General features: G+C 37.3%; 1 protein-coding gene across 1 annotated transcript in view; it reads left to right on the forward strand.

Moving 5' to 3' along the window:
* The window catches only part of LOC145986429 (uncharacterized), a 60,203-nt gene that overhangs the window by 14,326 nt on the left and 25,566 nt on the right, over positions 1 to 20,311 (forward strand). Inside the window, exon 2 of the mRNA XM_083120443.1 lies at positions 11,073 to 11,208. Coding sequence (XP_082976569.1) covers positions 11,165 to 11,208 — 44 coding nt within the window. The 5' untranslated portion in view covers positions 11,073 to 11,164. The remainder of the gene's footprint in view (positions 1 to 11,072; positions 11,209 to 20,311) is intronic.

The raw sequence follows: 20,311 nt of genomic DNA on the forward strand, positions 1-20,311 counted from the left end.
CATGCCAGGGATGTTTTTATCTCTGCAAAAAAAAAAAAAAAAAAAAAATGAAAGCATATTAGGGTAAAGGGTGGACAGATGGCGCACATTTTCAGTCACCGCATAAAAGCTGTTTATTTATCTTTTTATTTATTTTCAATGTACTTTACATCATTTTTCAGTTCTTCAGGAACAATAAAAATGTACGTTTGCTAAGTTCTGTATCACCACGTAGTGACAATATGCACACAAAAAAATAGTAGCAAGTGGGACAGATGGTGCAGTAGAAATGCGATCTGAATATATAACAGTGTAACGCCTCACATCTTCTTCCGTGGTTCCATTTTTTCATTCTTCCACACGCAGAGCACTTATCAGGATAAACTGAACGAGTTTCATGGAACCAGCTTAGGTATTTGATGCATTGTATCCTGTTTGCTGTGGACATTAACTCTTGGTACAGTTGTAGGCCCTCTTTCATTTTCATGTCGGTAATAGATTTGTTGCGGTCACAGAAACATAAGCGAAGATGAGTTCGTTACCGGGTGGAGGCACAAGTGGTTTGGATACCACTTTTAAATTCTAGATCCAGTCCCGATTAGCCTTCCTGTGCATAAACTGGACCTAAAACCAAAACTCAAACTCAGTAAGCGAAGATGAACATGAGCCAGTAGCCTTATATCCGGCAATTCCACAAGTTCTTGGAAAGAAGTCACCTTCACAGGTAGACTCTGGTTTGTGGAATTTTCGACTCGCTTCCCGCACTTTCATTTTCTCGTTAATGATACACTGTGCAGCTTTCTGATGTCTTCCTCCGTCCAAGATGCTCGTTCCATTGATCTCTGGTGCGTTCTTGTTATATTTCTGTAAAAGAGTGGAAAGAATGAAGGCTGAGGTAATGAAACAAGTAGAGCATTTGGTTTCTCAGTGATAAGATAAAACAATAATATCAGACACTGTAGTAGATTACTGATCTTGTAAATTTTCATGTAAAAATAAAAAATGCTGCCATCTGCCCCACTCAACATTGCATCATCGTACCCCACAACGTCGAGATAAATGTTTTCACAAAACCTCACCAGATGCAACACTGACCTGAATATACAAAACAAGTATGGAAGTGCAATAGACAAGCTTCCTGAAAATGCATTTGAAAATTTCTCAATTGCTTCCTATGTGAGATCTATTATGCTTACAAAATAGTGGTAATAAATGTATTTCACTTACGCTCATTCGTTCGTCCTGTGGTTCTTCTTCAAAATTGTTGAAAAGTGGTGCCAGCTGCCTGCTCCTTCTATGCTACACACGTGATGCGCCATCTGTTGGCCCTTTACCCTATACCATTTCTTAACTATGGAGCAAATACCACTGAAAAATCATTCGTGAAAACAGTTAATTGACCTTTAAAATAATTGCATCCTACTTAAAGTTATATTTTTAAATATATCACTATTTATTTGTTTATTGTCTTCGAGTGCAGAGGTTTTACAAAAATGCTCTGTCCATTGTCAAATAAACTACTTGCAAGTCTACCGCCATGGCATGGAGCTGATTTAGTCAGCTTTATTTGTTTATTTGGAGATATGTAGATCACATTTTTCGCATCAAGCTGTCATTGAGTTGAACGCGCAATATATATTTGGTCAAGTATTCTCAGTGTTACTACTTCAATAGCTCTTTTTGTGTGTGGATTTGGGTTTTCTTAGAATCTGTAAATAATGTCATAAGATTTAATGTCCTAGATACTTAGTACTGAAGGCAATAGTAGCCTTTACTGGCTGGTGGGGTATACAACTTTGTATAAGTAAAAAGCCTACCCTCAGATGAAATCACAAATTCGACACTGAGTGAGCATCCCCCCCCCCCCCCTCGAAAGCAAAAAGTGCAATTTGCACGCTGGCTACCAGACAGCGTCTTAATTGAAATAATGTAGATGGAGGATGTTACAGTTTCCTATCTTCACATTTGGACATTTTTACCTTTGGTAGGCAAGACAGTAGACTGAATTTCTTCCGAGGGGTGTGTCAAGAATCCCTTATCTTGAACATAGGTGCCGATTAATTTCCACTTATCAGGGCTCAAAGCTACAATTGATCTTTGGAGGGGAGGGGGCTGACGGGTTATCAGGGAGATTTGTAAACCAAGGCCATTTTTCAAAAGTTTAATAGTAATGAAGGGAAATTATGTGTGTGTGGGTGAGTGCAGAGTAAGGCTAATCAGGACTGGACCTACAGTTTAAAGTGGGATCCAAACCACTATGTGCCTCCACCACTATCAAACACGGGACCTCTTGATTACAAGGCAACAACGCAACCACTGTTCCATTGTGGAGGTCACATCATTAAGTTATTATAAAATGTAACATTTAGAAATATCATACAAATACCACAGTTTTTTCTGTATCGTCTAAAACATCTCTTGAAGTGTTAATTGACACTGCTACTGACATCGTGCCTTACTGAACATTTCATACTACTTTTGATGATAGAGCAATTTCGCCTCAAATCATACAGGTAAGTAATAAATGAGTCACCTTTGAATTTCAAACTCAGCTGAAAAAAATATACAGGGAGGTTATTTCAGTCGTTCACCGCGACAGCGCCGGCCGCCTAGCAGCCCCTTCATGCAACAGGTCCCGGCAAATTCCGTTACAGGAAGTCCGTAACATAAACAGCTTGTTTTGTAACGTTTCCACTTTTCACAATTACAGTAACAATTACAATTGAAATAAGCACGTACCTTGTCGCAAGGATGCTGGAAAAGGTGTCCTCACAAATACAAATATTTCTGACATCTAATCTTAGATTAGACATCGCTACTTTATTCTCAGTTGTCTCGACAGCGCCGGCAGCTTATCGGGGGTCGGGGGAATTGTCAGCCGCGAGAGGGCGCTTCATACTGAACGTTTTCACGTAATTATCGTACATAAAAACTCTTTGTTCAAGACTATATTTGTTTAGCGGAATAACTAATGAATTAATAACAATTAACACACAATAAAGCACTAGGACTGAATAGCAGACCCAACTCAATAACACAGTATAAACAACACGCGTGCTGATAAACTCAGACAAAAGTGAACATAGCGCAGACTCACTACGTCTGGTAGCCGCCAGTGTTGCTAACCATTTTCCGGCAATGTCCCTACAGACGTAGTCAAAATCTCCCTACAACTTGCCAAATGCACCTACGCCAAGTAAAGCGACTTTAAAAAACAACACCTCATGAGCGTGCAAAACAGAAGATAAAATGTACACATTTACTTACCAAATCTTTCTGCTCGGTGCTTCCACAATTAATGAAGGAGCGAATTTACAATACAGGACCCCTCCCCTTTTTTTGTAATATTTCTCATAATCACTAATTGAGGCCTCCAAATCACGAATTTGAAGGTAAAATTTGGGGTCACGTGTAGAAATTGCAAAATATGTGAAATTGAGTGGTTCGCGATCGGCACGATTGCTCATTATTTACCGGACGATTTTGTGTTTCCAATACTTAAAAAACGAAATATACATTCCTGATATTACTACGACCCCAAATTTTAACTATGTTTGCCTATCCTAACCTAACCTTACCGTGAATGGTTCGTGGGGCTATCCGTCAATGATTTGTGGGTGCATGGATTTCGACCCCAAATTTTAATTATGTTTGCCTTGCTTAACAAAAATCTTATTTTCGTAGCACTTTAACGGCAAACGTTCATCATCGAAGACGCCATTTTAGTATCCTGCAATTTTACGATCGATACACTGTTGCCAAACTTACCTGTAATAAAATCAGTCCACATTCCACATGTTCTTCTACATCGTGATTGTCACATATAAGCAAGCACCTTCTTTGGGCAATATACCGAAATCCATAAGTTTATTAATTAGCCCACGGCAATCCTCCTGCACACTCCACCTAAAAATCTATACAACATTAACAACTTTTTTACTATTCTCTTCCGCCATTCTTACACGATCCATGCTCTCCAAGTATGAAATCGACAGTGTGGCAACGCTGTAGACAGCGTAACTAATTACGAACGTCATTTGTTCATATCAACAAATATGGCTACCATACTTGTATACGGAGAATCATTCCGAGAATTGAAAAGCTTATTTTACAACTTCTACACTTTAATGAACAATTTTTTCACCTCACCCCAACATGTTAACTTGAGATAAATCATCACGACTAATTATTTCGTGAGTATAAGACGTAGCATAGAAATTACAGAATGGTCCGGTATTGTAAATTCTAGCCTTAATGAATAATAGGGGTGTGAGGGACAGAATATTTTGGGTCCGGACGAGATCGGGACGGGAAAATTTGCAATTTCCCGACCAAGTCGGGAAATTTTCGGGACGGGAAATTTCCGTAGCACTGGAAATCTCGAATTCTACACGTCATTTTCACTTTAAGTGTTTGTTTTTGAATTTGTAGAATAAAAACTTAAAATTTCCGATAAGTTCCAGAAACTTACAATGCAGAAAACGTCTAGAATTAACGACTTTTTAAAGTGACCATTCGGTATTTCCCGACTGCTCGGGATCCCGAAAAGTCGGGAAGTCATCGGGATTTTTTTTCCCGATCTCGGTCCCGATTTTTCGGGATCCGCACACTCCTAATGAATAACGTTGAGTTATTTACTGTTGATTATGTTATTTGAAGTCATACATACTGCTGCTGATGTGAAGAGATAGATATTGGTTGGTGATGCTGTATTTTCTGCAGTCTTTAACAATTCTGGTCCCATTCTATTTCTCTTTTTTGTTTTTGTATCACCTAACATTGAAAATATTCTTTACGTTTCCGCGTTAGAATGTGGCAATGTTAGCACTATTTTCGCGAGAGTGGAAAAGTTTTCAAAAAAGAACTTGCCTTGAAAGTTCTTGGTAACCGATAACATGTTTCAAAATTCTGATGGAGATTTGTTGGTTAGTTCTTATTTCTCCTCCTCGCTAAAGTATCCAGATAAACGAATCCATTCATTCCAAACCGAGCACGAAGAAAGTGCAACTGACTGACGAGTAAGCTTTGCACCTTTGCACAATAAAATGTTATTTTCCAAGATTGAAAAAAGTTCCTACGTTTTCCCTTATTTGGTAAAATCTGTCCCTACGCGGGCAAAATATAGTGAAAAGTCCCTATGCGTAGGGACATGTCCCTACGGTTGGCATCACTGGCGACATGTGTCCCGTTCGTTCAGTATGAAGCGCCATCTCGCGGCTGACAATTCCCCCGACCCCCGATAAGCTGCCGGCGCTGTCGAGACAACTGAGGATAAAGTAGAGATGTCTAATCTAAGATTAGATGTCAGAAATAAGGTGCCAGAAATATTTGTATTTGGGAGGACACCTTTTCTAGCATCCTTGCGACAAGGTACGTGCTTATTTCAATTGTAATTGTAACTGTAATTGTGAAAAGTGGAAACATTACAAAACAAGCTGTTTTTGTTACGGACTTCCTGTAACGTAATTTGCCGGGAATTGTTGCATGAAGGTACCGCTAAGCGGCCGGCGCTGTCGCGGTGAACGACTGAAATAACCTCCCTGTATGTTAAAGGACCACATGACACATGTCCAAAAATAAAATATTTTTATTTTCTGTTGATTTGTTACAGTGTTACAAGCTCATAAAGAAAGACACTATTTGATAAAAAATTTACACAATTAAAAATAATGCAATATTGAAATCACTATAAATCAAAAACTAAAAACGGTAGAGACTTAAGGTTTCCTTCATTTGAAAGCTTGTTCAAAGTACTTCCAAAACCGTATTAAGGAATATATTTATGAAACCCTCTTCAGCTCAAAAATTAAAATCAAAATACACACAAAAATATTGCAAGGTCTGATTGAACCTCCTGTAAGTACAGTAACCAAAGACTATATTGTCCAATTTTCAGAAATTTTTGAGATGGCTGTTTTGGAGAAAATGATTTCTGAAAAAGGGTCAAAATGGATTTTTTTCATTTCTTACAAATAATTTTCTACATAACGTTAGAAGTTGGAGCAGAAATTGTATTGCAAATAGTTAGTCCAGTTCTCATATTCCATTATCCGAGCAAAAATAATGTCCTGTGGTTCACTTTTTCAAAAAAAAGAATTAAAACTGAAATTTTTTTCAAATTTTTGTATTTTGATTTTAATTTTAGAGCTGAAGAGAGAGGGTTACATAAATATATTCCTGAATAAGGTTTTGGAAGTACTTTGAACAAGCTTTCAAATAGAGAAAGCCTTAAGTCTCTACCATTTTTTATTTTTTATTTATAGTGATTTGAATACGCAGACTTTTTAAAATATATATTGCATGAAAATATGTATTATATACGTATATAGATACATCTAGAACCATCAAAATGTGGTTACATATGATGAGAAAAGGGTTGTTCGAAATGGTATAGAATGGCCCTATTTTAAGTACATGGTAACCAAAAAAGTTCTTGCCGTTTTTGATCATCAGAAACAAAAAGGTATGCAAAGAATGTCACATACTGTTAGTCCTCAAAGTAATCCCCATCGGCATCCAGCACCTTTTGTCAACATGCCTCCAGCTGTGCAGTGCCCTGGCGATAAATCTCGGGGTCTCGGATGGAAAGAAGCCGTGAGTGCTTGCCGCAAGTCTGCCTCATTTGGAAGGATTTGCCACGAAGGTGGTTGTCCAGGGAATGGAAGAGATGATAATCTGTTGACTCAAGGTCTGGGAAGTACCGTGGATGGCACAGTGTCTCCCAGCCAAGTCGTTGTATGGTATCCCTGGTCACCCGCCCCACATGCGGCTTGGCATTGTTGTGAAGAAGCAGTACACACTTGCGATTAACCAATGCTGGCTTCTTATGCTTCAGTGCCTGTTGCGCACGTTGCAATTGCTGCAAGTAGAGGTCCCCAGTGATGGTTTGGCCCGTTGGAAGCAGCTCATAGTGCACCACTTGGTGACTAGTCCACCATACAGTGATGTCAAAGTCACACATGTTTGTCCCGGGTTTTATACCCCGTGGAGGCACATAGTGGTTCGGATCCCACTTTACCTGTAGGTCTAGTCCCAATTAGCCTTACTGTGCGTAAAGTGGACTTAAGACACCAACTAAATCAATCACTCAATAGATTTTTGTCTAAATGGGAGGCTGCACCAGGGGCAGCAAAAGTACAGATAAAGGAGCTCACCTATGGAAGAACTTTCTAAAGTCAAGAGAATCTTCTGAATAGTTGGAGCTACTTATATTTCTGCTCATAAACAAGATTACAGAATGTGTAGCTCCTGTTCTGTGAATTTATCCTTCACCAAGTTATGAATATCAAGAGGGCTGAGGGCAGTGCCAGAGGGAGGGGGCACTCAGCCCAACTGACCCCTGGCTGGCAAGAAGAGTTTACTTTCCCTTGGTAGGTAAGGTTTATCATAGTACAGGGGCAAAAGTGGCAAAAATTTGGGGGGGGAACAACTGCCCTCCCTTGCCCCCCCTAATTGCTGCCACTGTTAGTAATTAATTCACTTTAGTTTGTTCCAAGTCTCTTTTGCTAATAGGTGCACCATATTTAATCCGCTAGTTGGTTGAATAGAATAATTTGGAGAAGGGGCAGATCAAGTAAGGTGTTTAGTAAAGATAAAAAATGTGACTTTCAGTAACAGGATAGTACAAGACACAGTCGTAATAAAATACTTTATGGGAATTATGACATGATCTGGTGGGATGTGCAATTGGCCATGAAAAGGGGGGGGGGGGCTGATCTGGGTAATTGTTAGAAATTCATTTTCGAGATACTAATTAAATTATGTAACCTGCGGTTTTTTTGATTTTCTCAAAATTTCTGCCCCTCCCCCATCTCGCGTATGCCGGTGATGATATTTTACTTTCTTGTCATCACAGAATATAAATAGTTTATTCCATTGCAGAAATATTTTTGAAATGGACATTATGTAATTCATCTCTGTTTTTGACATCTGAGATACTTGGGAATATGCCGCCCTCAACGCCTCCTTGTGAACAGCAATGCTTTACATCAGCAGTGGCCGAACCTTTCTTGGTTTGAGGGCTAATTTACATTTCAAGAATCACTGGTGGTCTACTTATCTTATTAGACATAATAACGAGAGCCTAAAAAAAGGAAGCAGAGGGCCAATACCATAAAATTGACATTATTTCATTTTATATATTTATTTATAAGTTTTGGCTTCAGTACTGTGGGTCTGGCACCTGTTTTAGGCCATATCTCCCCCGTTCATCATTAGTATCTTTTCATCCTTTTTATGAGAAGGTAAATTCTTTTTTACGTATACATAATTACTACAATTTTATTCTTTCATAAGACTTATTTTAACAAAAGTATTTCACTTGTTGCTGGGCATCAGTAAAAAAAATTACACAACTATTTTGTACTTTTCAGCAGTCAGTTCACTTGTTTTCAGATACTTGACACTACATTCTGCCAATGAGTTTATCATGTTGCAAGTCATATGACGTTACTGCTATTCTCAAGCAGAAAATCAAGTGATCATGAGTTAATCAATTCCCCTCCTTTGATTTTATCGCATTCATTGTAGAGAATGCTGACTCTCATAGATATGTAGATCCGAAAAATGCAGTCTGACTAGTTAATTATTATGTGATTCAACAAAAAAATAAATTATCTGTTACAACAAAGCTCTTTTCCTGATACAACAGTTGAAAATACAGAGAGGTAAATAATAAAATGTTTTGTGACTATGCATAATGAAATCCGTATATTATGACAGAGCACCGCAGGCTACCTCTCGTGACTTGCCGGTCGACTGGTAGACCGCTGTCGACACGTTGGCCACCCCTGCTTTACAGCATACTTTTGCCATCCCGATAATGAAACAACGTGGAAGGAGCAAGGTGAAATCGCAAAAATGATAAGCATGCAAAAAAAATGATGGAAAATATTGAAAATGAACTAATAGCAAAAAAAGAACAGAAAATGCAAAATAAATAAATAAATAAAAAACAACATTTTCTGGATCTAACCAAAGGGAAATGAACTACTATCAGGCTTATTCATGATGGTTGCGGTAAACATATTTTAAAATTACTTACGTGAAATTTAGAAGATTTCTCACTTCTGCATTGCACAATTTAATGGTTAAATCCTATTAATTTCGAAGATCCACTGTCTTCATTCACAAAAGGGTACGGCGTTTGAAGCTTAGCATGCATGGTCTTCAAGGCCCAGGAAGGAAAATACAAATTTTTCATCAACTTCCTAGCAATGCTCATTATTGTATATCTTCTTCTACAAATCGTATACATTCTACTTATATTTGTTTATACTTATTTATGTAATTTGGTCATTACTCCAGTGACCTTATTACTGTCAAATACTGCTGGTTTCACGTGATCGGAAACATAATGTTGATAAGAACCGCCAGTTGATCAGTTGAAACCTCAGATGGAAATATATCTGCAAAACCACTGTTCTCCAAATGACACTAATTCAAGAACACGTGGAAAACATTTGCGACAAGTGTGGTTACACATCAAAAGAGGCACTTTGAAGGTAGAAACATCTTCAGAACACTTTTTTGCTCAAAGTATTTTTTCCTATTTTTTAAAATATTTTTAGTGTTTTAAACAGTATTACTAAAGCTCTTAACAATATAGCATATATCCTGTAACAAAGTGAAAGGAGAGGAGGCAAGGAAAAAAGGTGTTTGTTTTTGTCTGTCACTCTTTTCTTCATCCCACACAGAAAGAAGACTTGCATTTTTTAAATCTTCTTGCTGTATGTAATCAAGATATTTTAATAGTTCTTAGAAAGGTTCACTGATATTTCCATGTACATTTTTGTTTACTTAACAGATTGTTTTTTAAGATTTGTTAGTAATAATTTTGTGTTACAAATAACAAGAACAGCCGACTTCCATGGTACAGTGGTTAGCACAGCATGCTTCAATTCCAGCCTCAGCATGGCTTTTCTTTGTGGGTGTCTTTGCATCAATTTCATCATATCACAAGTCATCCTTATATTTGTGATTAGCCAAAAGTGGCAGAAAGGGAAAGCACTATAAACCAAATCAAATCACAAGTACAGTACTACAGTATTTAATAATTCTAAGTGTTTTTTGTGATAAAATCTCAATGTGGATTGTTTACTGTTTACAACCATGGAAGCAACAATGTCATTTCGTGGCTGGTAACCGACCATTCAACCTCGAAAATTTCGATTTTTTTTTAATGTATAAATTTCGATGTATTTCGAAGCATGAAACTTATTTCTAGTTCTAGAAAGTACAAATAATAGAGAATTTAGCCCCAAAATGTGACCATGGCATGTCCAATTACTCTCATCCCAGTTTACTTTTCACAATTTTATTATTAACAATTTTGGTTATAGAAAACATAAACATGCAGGATATAAAGAAATAACACAATTACTATCGCCATGAAACCTAAGAAGAAAGGAAAATCACCACTTGTTTTGAAGCAGATGTTGTTATAGATGCTTGAAAGAAAGCACTTAAATAACAGAACACAATCTTTCCAACCCACTCAAAACTTTCAACTTTCTCACGAGAGTACAGTGGGTTACCAATCAGGACCGTCATTCCATGCTCTGAACAACCTCTTACCACTAACATACTGCTTTGCTGGTCTTGCTCTGGGAAGTTTTTTAAGCTAAGTAGAATTTAGTGTAATTGTAATACACCAGTATAAGTGCAAGGCAGAGATCACTACAGTGGTAAAGTTCAGCAATTCTCTTGGTCTTAAAAAATAAGTTACATGGTTATACTTTCAATATTATAATTTCTCATGTAATACATTTGTTCCTCTTGTACTTTATTATTGGATAGTGTTGGTTATAAAAGTGACCCAAATTGATTGATTGCACACACCTGTTTAAATAAACAATTATTTTAATTATTGCACTGTGTATTATCATTGTGTGGTAGATTGAAGATATTTGCAGTAATTATCAATTTGTTGGAGTACATATTTTCATCATTCTTATCTTTATTGTAGGACATCCATTTGTACTAACAATAAAATAAATCAAAATATTTGTGAGTATTGTCCTGTTCTCTGTGATATTTGGTTGCTCTTGCTTACATCGTGTCCCCATGACCAATTTCTTCTTGTTTAATTTCAGTTGACCAAAATAAATTGTGAAGAAGCAGAGATGCCAAATGATGTTGAAATAAAAATAATTCGAACATTTCAAGAAATTAATTATTTACCAAGATGTCAAACATCACTTGTGCCAAGACTGCTGATTCAGATAAGTGGTAAGTTATTATGTGATGGTTTCCTATATTTTGCTATGTGATGATCTTCATTTGGTCTGAAGGGCATAGTGGTAATGTAACCCGCATTCTGGGTTTGATACCCAATGGAGGTACATAGTGATTTAGGTCCTGCTTTTTACTGTAGGTCCAGTCTTGATTAGCCTGTGTATAAAGTGGGCTTAAAAGCAGACTCATTTGGTCGGAAACATGTTTTATACAAAGAAAAGTAGAATGATAACACTGCCCTGCATTTTGGAAAATAGAGATTCGGATGATTTGAAATCAATATGTGATCCTGGAAGTATTTTGAATGCTGATCACGGAAATAACATCCACCCCCCCTTTTACATCATGGTTTGTGACAATTTCAGAATCAAAATTCTCATATTCACCATCACACCACATATATTAATTACACAATGCAACAAAAGAAATTTACACAAGGGAAATTTCTGTTGTTTCCAAACCAGTGTGTGATTCTGGAAGTATTTTGAATGCTGATCACAGAAATGACATCCATTTCTAGCCATCACATCAGAATCTTTCCCTTGGTTAGGACTTTTCCGCACTCCACAAAGTTCAATCAAACTACCATATTATAACATTGAGTTTTTGGCATTTTGTGATGGAACTTTTTGTGAGGGATTTCGAATATAAAACTTCCATGACTAAAGTCCATTCAATTTTTATGCCAAGATATCACATGAATGTGGAAGGTAAATTAAATGTTTACAATTCTATGTTAACTTATATTTAGAGTTGGAAGTGGTCAGGGAAAAAAAAGAAAGGCTTTTTTGGGGGGAAAAATTGAGTTTTTGCCATTCCTTTTTCCAGCTTTTTTCCCAAAAGTTTCTCAAATCAATTAAAATACAAGAGTTGGCAGTATTTTTCCTGTTCCATGGTTTTCGTTTATCTCCCTACTGTAAAATAGACACTCATTTATAAATATAAAATACAATTTACAATATGAAATTCGTAGCTAGACATAAACAGCTTTTTTGAATGGGCTGTTCTTTCCGAGTGTTATCTTCATATTTTGGTAGGCTTGTTAAATATGTCTATATAGTATAAACATAGTCACATAATTAGAGTAGTTTTGTAAGTTTTTTTTTAATAGAACCTAATAGAATGATATGATTTTCAATGTTTGGATTTGTTATATGAAGCAAAAAATAAAATACTGATCTACCTTTTGAAAATCTGGTATAAAATCTCTTTACATGTAATTATGCATTCAGTAAAATATATTTGTATTCTGACTTTCCAGTACATCATGTATAATTTTGTTAAATAGCTTCTAAACCTGGTCACGAAGCAACTAGTGATGCATTTTGACTACTTGTTGCAGTGGTTCTTAACCTTTGTGAGACTGCAGCCTAGTAAATGTATTCCTTACAAGTCGATGACCTGGCCCCGACAATTTCCCTCATAAATACATTTCTGATCTTTAAATGTTTATATGGAAATTAATATGCACCCTTAATTAATATTAATATATCAACTATGGCATAATAATAGTTCAATTATGTATAGACTTGCTGTCAAATATAAAATTAGATTTAAATTAGTCGTCAACCCCTGGGTATAACTGACCTTTTGCGGTCCGGCAGTTGAGAAACACTGCCACTAAAACTGAAGCAGAAGCAAATAAGATTTGTTGCATATTAAAAATAAACATAATAATAAGAAAGCGTATTTAAGAAATCTGAACTGGACCTACAGTTTGAAATGGGATCCGAAGCACTCTGCCTCCACTGAGGATTGAACCTCAGACCCCTTCTTATTACAAGGCAACAGCATTACTTTATTCCACTCCAGAGGCCCATTCATTATTATAAAAGGAACTTCTATCAAAATGCCAGCCTTTATCCAACAATTGTACTTGCAATTTGTTATCTGTGATGTACAGGCTAAATTAAATCTTATTCTCTGATGAAGTAGCTAACAATCTTCTTAAGTATAGAGAACATTCAGACTGAAGCAACACATGACAATGTGTCAGTGTCACATTGAAGTGACAAGCGATACGGCCCCCTTCAGTCTATAAGCAAGCATTCACCACACATGCACAAACAAGACCGAGGCAGCATGATGCGCATCAATAAAAGAGCTTTCAGACTGAAGTAACAGATGACAAGCAACACAGTCTCCTTGAGTACGAAGCAAAACATTCACCACGTATCCAAGAACAACAGACCGAAGCGGCACAATGCACGCCATTGAGAAAACAGTATAGACCAAGCGACATACAAGTGATATGTTTAGCTCGTTGTCGCACTTCGGTTCAATAGGGTGAATGGATTACTGAGGGTGTGCTTCCAAGTAACAAATGTTACCTGTTGCTTCGATCTGAAAGTTCCCTGAGAAAACAGTACAGGTCAAGTGACAAGCCACACTTGCTGCTTATGTTGCTTTGGTTCGAAAGGTTGCATTTACTTCTAAAAGTTGGTTTCCAAGAGCCACATGTCGCTTCCACCTCAAACCTCCGTTAAACAGGATATATACACACATTCATGTAATATGTATGCTTCTGCATATGTGTTGTGAACAGTAAAGATTTTTAATTGTCCTGAAACATCAAATATTTTGATATTCACATTTGTTTCATATTTTGACATTTAAATTGAGACACAAGCATGTAAAAGCTTGTTTTTAGTCCACTTCATGGTCAGATGTGCTCATCAGGACTACAGGTTTAGTTTTAACCCTAGCTTACCCATGCCATACAAGAAACTTACATACTAGGGGGCGGCTCACAGGCCAGTAGTGTACTTTTGTGACTCCCACCCCAACTCTGATTTCTTGACCAAACGACTACAAAAAGTTGAAAAACTCACTTTCTCTCCCCGTTCCGTGCCTCATTTATTACGCTGACGACGTTTCACGGGCGCAAAAAGGCAGTGATGAGTGAAAGATGAGCTCTCATCCCCTCATCCTCTCATCTTTCTCATTCTCTTTTTATTCTCTCATCTTCCTCTCATCCTCCTCTCATCCTCCCATCTTTCTCTTATTCTCTTATTTTTTTATTTTCTTATTTTCTTATTTTTTGAAAGATGAGTGCATCTTATCGTAATTTTCCAAGTCTGGGACCAAATGTTTATATATCATGACCTACGTAAACCTCTTTTCTCATTCTCTCATTCTCTTATTTTTTGAAGGGTGAGTGCACTTTATCGTAATTTTCCAAGTTTGGGACCAAATGTTTATATATCGTGATCTTCGTAAACCTCTCTTCTCATCCTCTTATTCTCTCATCCTCTCATTCTCTCATTCTCTCATTCTCTCTACCTTTAGAATATTGTCGTCAACATTAGAGATGAAGTTGGAGTGCTGGAATCAACGGGGCCAAATGTTTATATATAGTGACCTTCGTAAACCTCTCTCTCGGGGGGAAGGATGTGGCATATACACACGCGCGCGCTCTCATCTTCTCATCCTCTTATTCTCTCATTCTCTTATTTTTGAAAGATGAGTGTATTTTATCGTAATTTTCCAAGTCCGGGACCAAATGTTTATATATTGCGACCTACGTAAACCTCTCCTCTCATCTTCTCATCTTCTCATTTTTGAAAAATGAGTGCACCTTATCGTAATTTTCCAACTCCGGCAATGTTTGTAGATCGTGACCTTTGTAAACCTCTCTCTCTCGAGAACGATGTGCCACACACACACACACACACACACATACACACATACACTCACTTTCTCTCCACGTTCCGTGCCTCATTTATTACGCTGGCGATGTTTCAGGGCGCAGAAAAGCAGTGATGAGTGAAAGATGAGCTCTCATCTTCTCATCTTCTTATTTTCTTATTTTTGAAGGACCAAATGTTTGTAGATCGTGACCTTTGTAAACCTCTCTCTCGGGAACGATGTGGCACACACATACACACGCGCGCGCGTGTATCATTTTCTCTCCCTGTTCCGCGCCTCATTTATTGCGCTGACGATGTTTTACGGGCGCAGAAAAGCAGTGATGAGTGAAAGATGAGCTCTCATCCTCTCATCCTCTCATCCTCTCATCTTCTTATTCTCTCCATCTTCAGAATATTGTCGTCAACATTAGAGATGAAGTTGGAGTGCTGGAATCAACGGGAACAAATGTTTGTAGATCGTGACCTTTGTAAACCTCTCTCTCGGGAACGATGTGGCACACACATACACACGCGCGCGCGCACACACACACTTATATTATAACACAAACAAACAAACAAAATAATAATAATTGTTGTTTTTTAGGATTCTTGTCCTCCATAACCCCGCCAGGAGTGCGTGGTGCCCAACCAAAAAAGTAAAGGTTTACAAATAGGAATTGGCAACACTGACTAGTCGCTTCACAAATCTTTTGTTTTTTAAAAAAAATTGCCATATGATATTTCAGAGGCGAGGCTAACCTACAAATAGGAGTTGACAGCGTAGCCTTCTAAGATGATAAGTATGCGGTAAAATGAAGAAGAAGAATTAATGATGCTAACCGGCGGTGCAGTGTTAATGCTTTCTCTTCTTCTTCTCTTTTTTTTTGTATTTTCTAGCATACTGATCTATTGCATGCTAACCAAACCTCTTGGGAGGTGGGCCACGGGTCCTCCACATGTATGTATGTATGAAATGCGATTTGGGGGAGGCCAAATTTTAAATTTACAGCTTAATTAATCTGCATGCATGCTTAATGTTTGATTTTTTTTGTTTCTAGTTCGACATGAGATACACACACAATTTTATTTTTTGAAGTACAGTTAATATTACCTAGGTTAATCTGTGACATACAACTAGCGATCGACACGACCACCTGACACACAGACACAGAGAGAGTGAGCAAATTTAAAATGTGATCTATCGTGAATTAAACTAAGCTCCCTCACCCACCCACATATAGCCTTACAGGTGACTCAAAAGCAGAAATTGGTCATAGCGTGACAGGTCGATCTATCGTGAACTAAACTAACCTCCCCCACTCATACATACACACTATGTCTTACAATAAGTAAGGCTGCTATATCACATGTAAGGGCTGACGGTTGCCAACACACACAAGATTTATTGCAAATTTTATTAACCTACGACATAAGCCATGGACACACACACACCAAGCCTTCCAGATAGGCTATAAGCAACTCACCTCTTGCAATTGTATAACGGGGAAAATTAACCTACAGCTAGCAACACTGTTTGAGCTGCTTTCGACGAGTAGTGTTACCAAACTTATTTTTTTGCAAATAGGCTCTACAGCTAGAGGCTTGAAACATATACCCTACCAGAGTATGCCAACTTACCTCATGTAAAAATATTACCTAGTACGGGTTAAGCTGTGACATACAACTAGCGAACGACACGACCACCTGACACACAGACAGAGAGAGTGTGATACAGCTTATACGCAGTTTTTCCTACACACGTACTGGGTTTAAAAGATAACTTGCAACAACCATTTCACTCACCTCCTATCATATAATAAAATTACCACAGGTTTTTGATACTTGCTGCCAGAACATGGTGGTTTTAGACTGGAAATTCAGCCCGATTATTCTATTTGTGCAAGAGAAAAATGATGATGCCTGCATTTGGAATATATAATTCTTCTTACGGTATTTTGCGTGCCCCCAGTAACCTTGCTTTCGATTCACGGAAGCTATGACGTGTATTTCCTGTTTCGCGAACATACGAGAACCTTTCACAATGTCGCATCAGATAATATATTGCAAGAGCGAGTTGGTTGTGTATATAAATCTAGTCTTGGGGAATGGACATGAATATAATGTCAAAATTATTGCATAACTTAAAAAGAATATTTATTGCACTGCGCTTTCTAGCAAAGGTAAATGTGGAATGCCCCGGCCCCTCAGAGATTCGAATACTGTTAGTTAAACAGCAAGTATTGTCATATGGACTGACGATTATTATTTTTTTAAAAAAACAGACCTCGTAGTAAGTTATAACCTGAGCTGTCTTGCAAGTCTCTCGAGTTTGATATCTGGTGAAGGAATATGATGCCACTATAAACTGTATACAAGATATACCCAGTCCCTGGCATGAGATGGACGAGGACCTATACAGTTGTACAATGGTTGTTCTTTTTATTAAAGCATAGCGCTTATTTACATGTCAGCGCAACATGCATGCAAAGAAGGGAGGGAGACCATAACGGATAATTCTTATTTCGATTTCAATATTTTTGCTAGTCACGCTATCTAGACGAACACTGGAAGATGGGCAAAAGCGAGGGAAAGAGAGAAATGTTATTTTTTGCCTCTCTGCCTGTGTGTGATATACTAGTTTTACATGCATACGGCTGTATCGTGAAGGGAGGCCGAAAATAATTTTTGAAAGCAGTCTCGAGCATCTTCGCGTTCAGCCAACAAGAGAAATAAAACATTACACATGGGTGTGGGGCGCAACAGCCACAGTACGGTAATGTGCATGGATGTTAAAACTTTTGGGTTTTTCTGAATAGACATACATATCAGTTTTGCAGTCTCCAGATGGGACCGGAGCTTATTCTTCATTTGGACAAGGGGGTTCAGATCAACTATAATTTTTGTTCACATCAAAATGAAACAAAGGATTTTACTCCACTGCTTACTTATTCAATATTTTTATTATTGTAAAGAATGGGGCGGTGTGTCTTATTGTATATAGTCTTCCAACAACCACCTCGGGGGCGTAAATTTATGTTTCTGCATGTATGCAAAATGCACTTAACTTCAGTTGTGAAGTTTGTTTTGCTGTTGTGATTAAATACTAAACCAAAATCTTATTACATAACTTTGAAGTATATTTGTTAATACGATCTATATTATATCATCGCTATAGGTGGTCCATGTTATGCGCAGGAGAATTTTTAAAAAATGTCTTGTTTCTCGAACCTGTGACCTGCAGATTTGCTTTTGCTGGCAACAGAAACAGAAAATGGCACTATGTTATTCTATACTGATACAGGTGTACTGTAATCATAACAATTTTCTAGTAACAAAACAACAACTATGTCGGAAAGAAATGGTGGGGGGGGGCTTGTCTGTGTGGGGTCTTATTAACTACTTCACATCTGTACCCGCACAACTCATCGACTACAAAGCAACAATGTTAGGAAGTGTGTGCATGGTCCCAAAAATACAAATTTAAAATCACTAATGAGACATGAACTCCCTTCACTGGTGTGTATTTGAATATGCGAAAATGAGGTACTTTGAATAACCACAAAAAAGCTTGCAACGGTATAGAGAAGGGTCACAACTTCAAACTTTAGACGATTTTTCGTTAATCTGCAAAGGGCCAGGCCGTACGGTAAATTGATTTTATTGAAAAAGTATGCAGAAGCAGTGTTGGAAGCAGTTTGAAGACTGAAACGGCTATGGAAGGACACTTATTATAATGTTAATATTTCAGTATAATGTTTTCAGAATTGCTTTTCGATAATGTTCGGTACTTAATTTAATCAATTGTTAGACAAAACATACATTCGAATTCAAGGACGGAAAATATGAACAGCAAATAAATACTTTAGAGTAGATGTGATATTTAAAGGAGGTGATTATTTTTTTATTTTCTCAATTCAAAACAAAAATTCATGAATATTATTATCATTGAATGGTTGGTTAGGTGCTCGGTTTACCTTGTCCCTCCGAACGAAAGATGGAATGTATACAAGCCTGTGTCTCCTAAGTTTATCGCGGCTATGAGGATAAATCGCGAAATGAAACGAACTGGAAATTTTCAATATATATATATATTTTTTATAACATACTTCACTAAGGAGGTCAAATGACAAGTTGGATTGCTATCCTTTTTATAATTTGTTAAATTTTATTACGAACGATGAAAGAATGCATGGCACTTAATGCTGTAATGTTATTGATTAGATCATTGTTTATCTTGTCCGCATCGATTAATTTTCTTATGTTTTTTTTTTTGTCTTTTCGTCGCGTCCATCTCTTCTGTTATCACAATCGAGACTTCCAGATTATTATTTTTTCTCCCTGCAATTTTAGAAATGTAATTTTTCATGATCATCCAGCGAACGCCTGAGACATTTCAGCAAAATGTCGATTATTCAATGGATGTTGTAAGGTTCCATGTTTTTTTTTCACTATCTCTTGTTTGGTCGATTTGAATTTGGGAGTTATTTTTTTTTATTTTGCCTTTCGCGACATGTTCGACTAATCGTGACAATACGTTTCAACCTTTCTGCATAAACGTTGAAACGTTTCAACGAACGAACGTTGAACCAAAAAAAGGTTTTCTCAAACGTTTAGACGACTACGAAAACGTTGAAATGTAAAATATTGTTGCATTGTAATAAAAAAAAAATTGTTGAATATGCCTAACCTAAAATAAAATTGAAGAATTAATAGAGTTAAACATTTGCCACTCTGAAATAGCGACGGCTATCATAATATTATTTTCAGCAGAATAATAATGACAATATTATATATATTAAGAATTAGGCCCGAGGGATTCTTATTCACTACACTCGTTTCTAACCTGTCCATACTGGAAACCGAAAACACAAGTACGAGACACTAACTTGGGAGAGGACATGCAAAAACTCTGCGGGGCTCATCTTAAAAACTTCAGTAGATGTTTGTCATAGAACTCCCTCCTTAAATTCGATTCGAAAGGCACAAATATTCCGGTTCTTGAATAAGAAGCGCGTATGCCTTCGAAAAGAGAGAAGAAGAAATAAATAAATCAACTCATGCATATTCTTCATGTACGTACGCTTGGTGACAAGAAACAGTATTTTTTTTTTCTCTTCAAGAAATTGTTTTCAACTTTTTGCTAGGTGACCCAACAGGAGTGGACGAAATAGCTTATTCATTCAAACTGGAAGCTTGCTTTTTTTTCAACAATGGAAAAACACATTATTTCCAGTGAAATATCGACTCAACTACCTAGAATGGCTACCACGGGCTTGGTGACTGAATACTAAAAAACTATCGAGCGACTTACTTCACAGCAGTGTCACTTAGTTTCAACAAGAACAGTTCAAGGCTTCCCGGGCGTCCTGCAAGGTTCGGCATTTATTTTTTTTAATAGCAAGCAGATGAACTGGCCTTACAATATGAAGACCCCTCTCACTGTGTCGGTTTTAGTTATTTTCTGGTAA

This window comes from Lepisma saccharinum, chromosome 4, assembly GCF_977018435.1.
Source record: "Lepisma saccharinum chromosome 4, izLepSacc3.1, whole genome shotgun sequence".
NCBI classification, from domain to species: Eukaryota; Metazoa; Arthropoda; class Insecta; order Zygentoma; family Lepismatidae; genus Lepisma; species Lepisma saccharinum.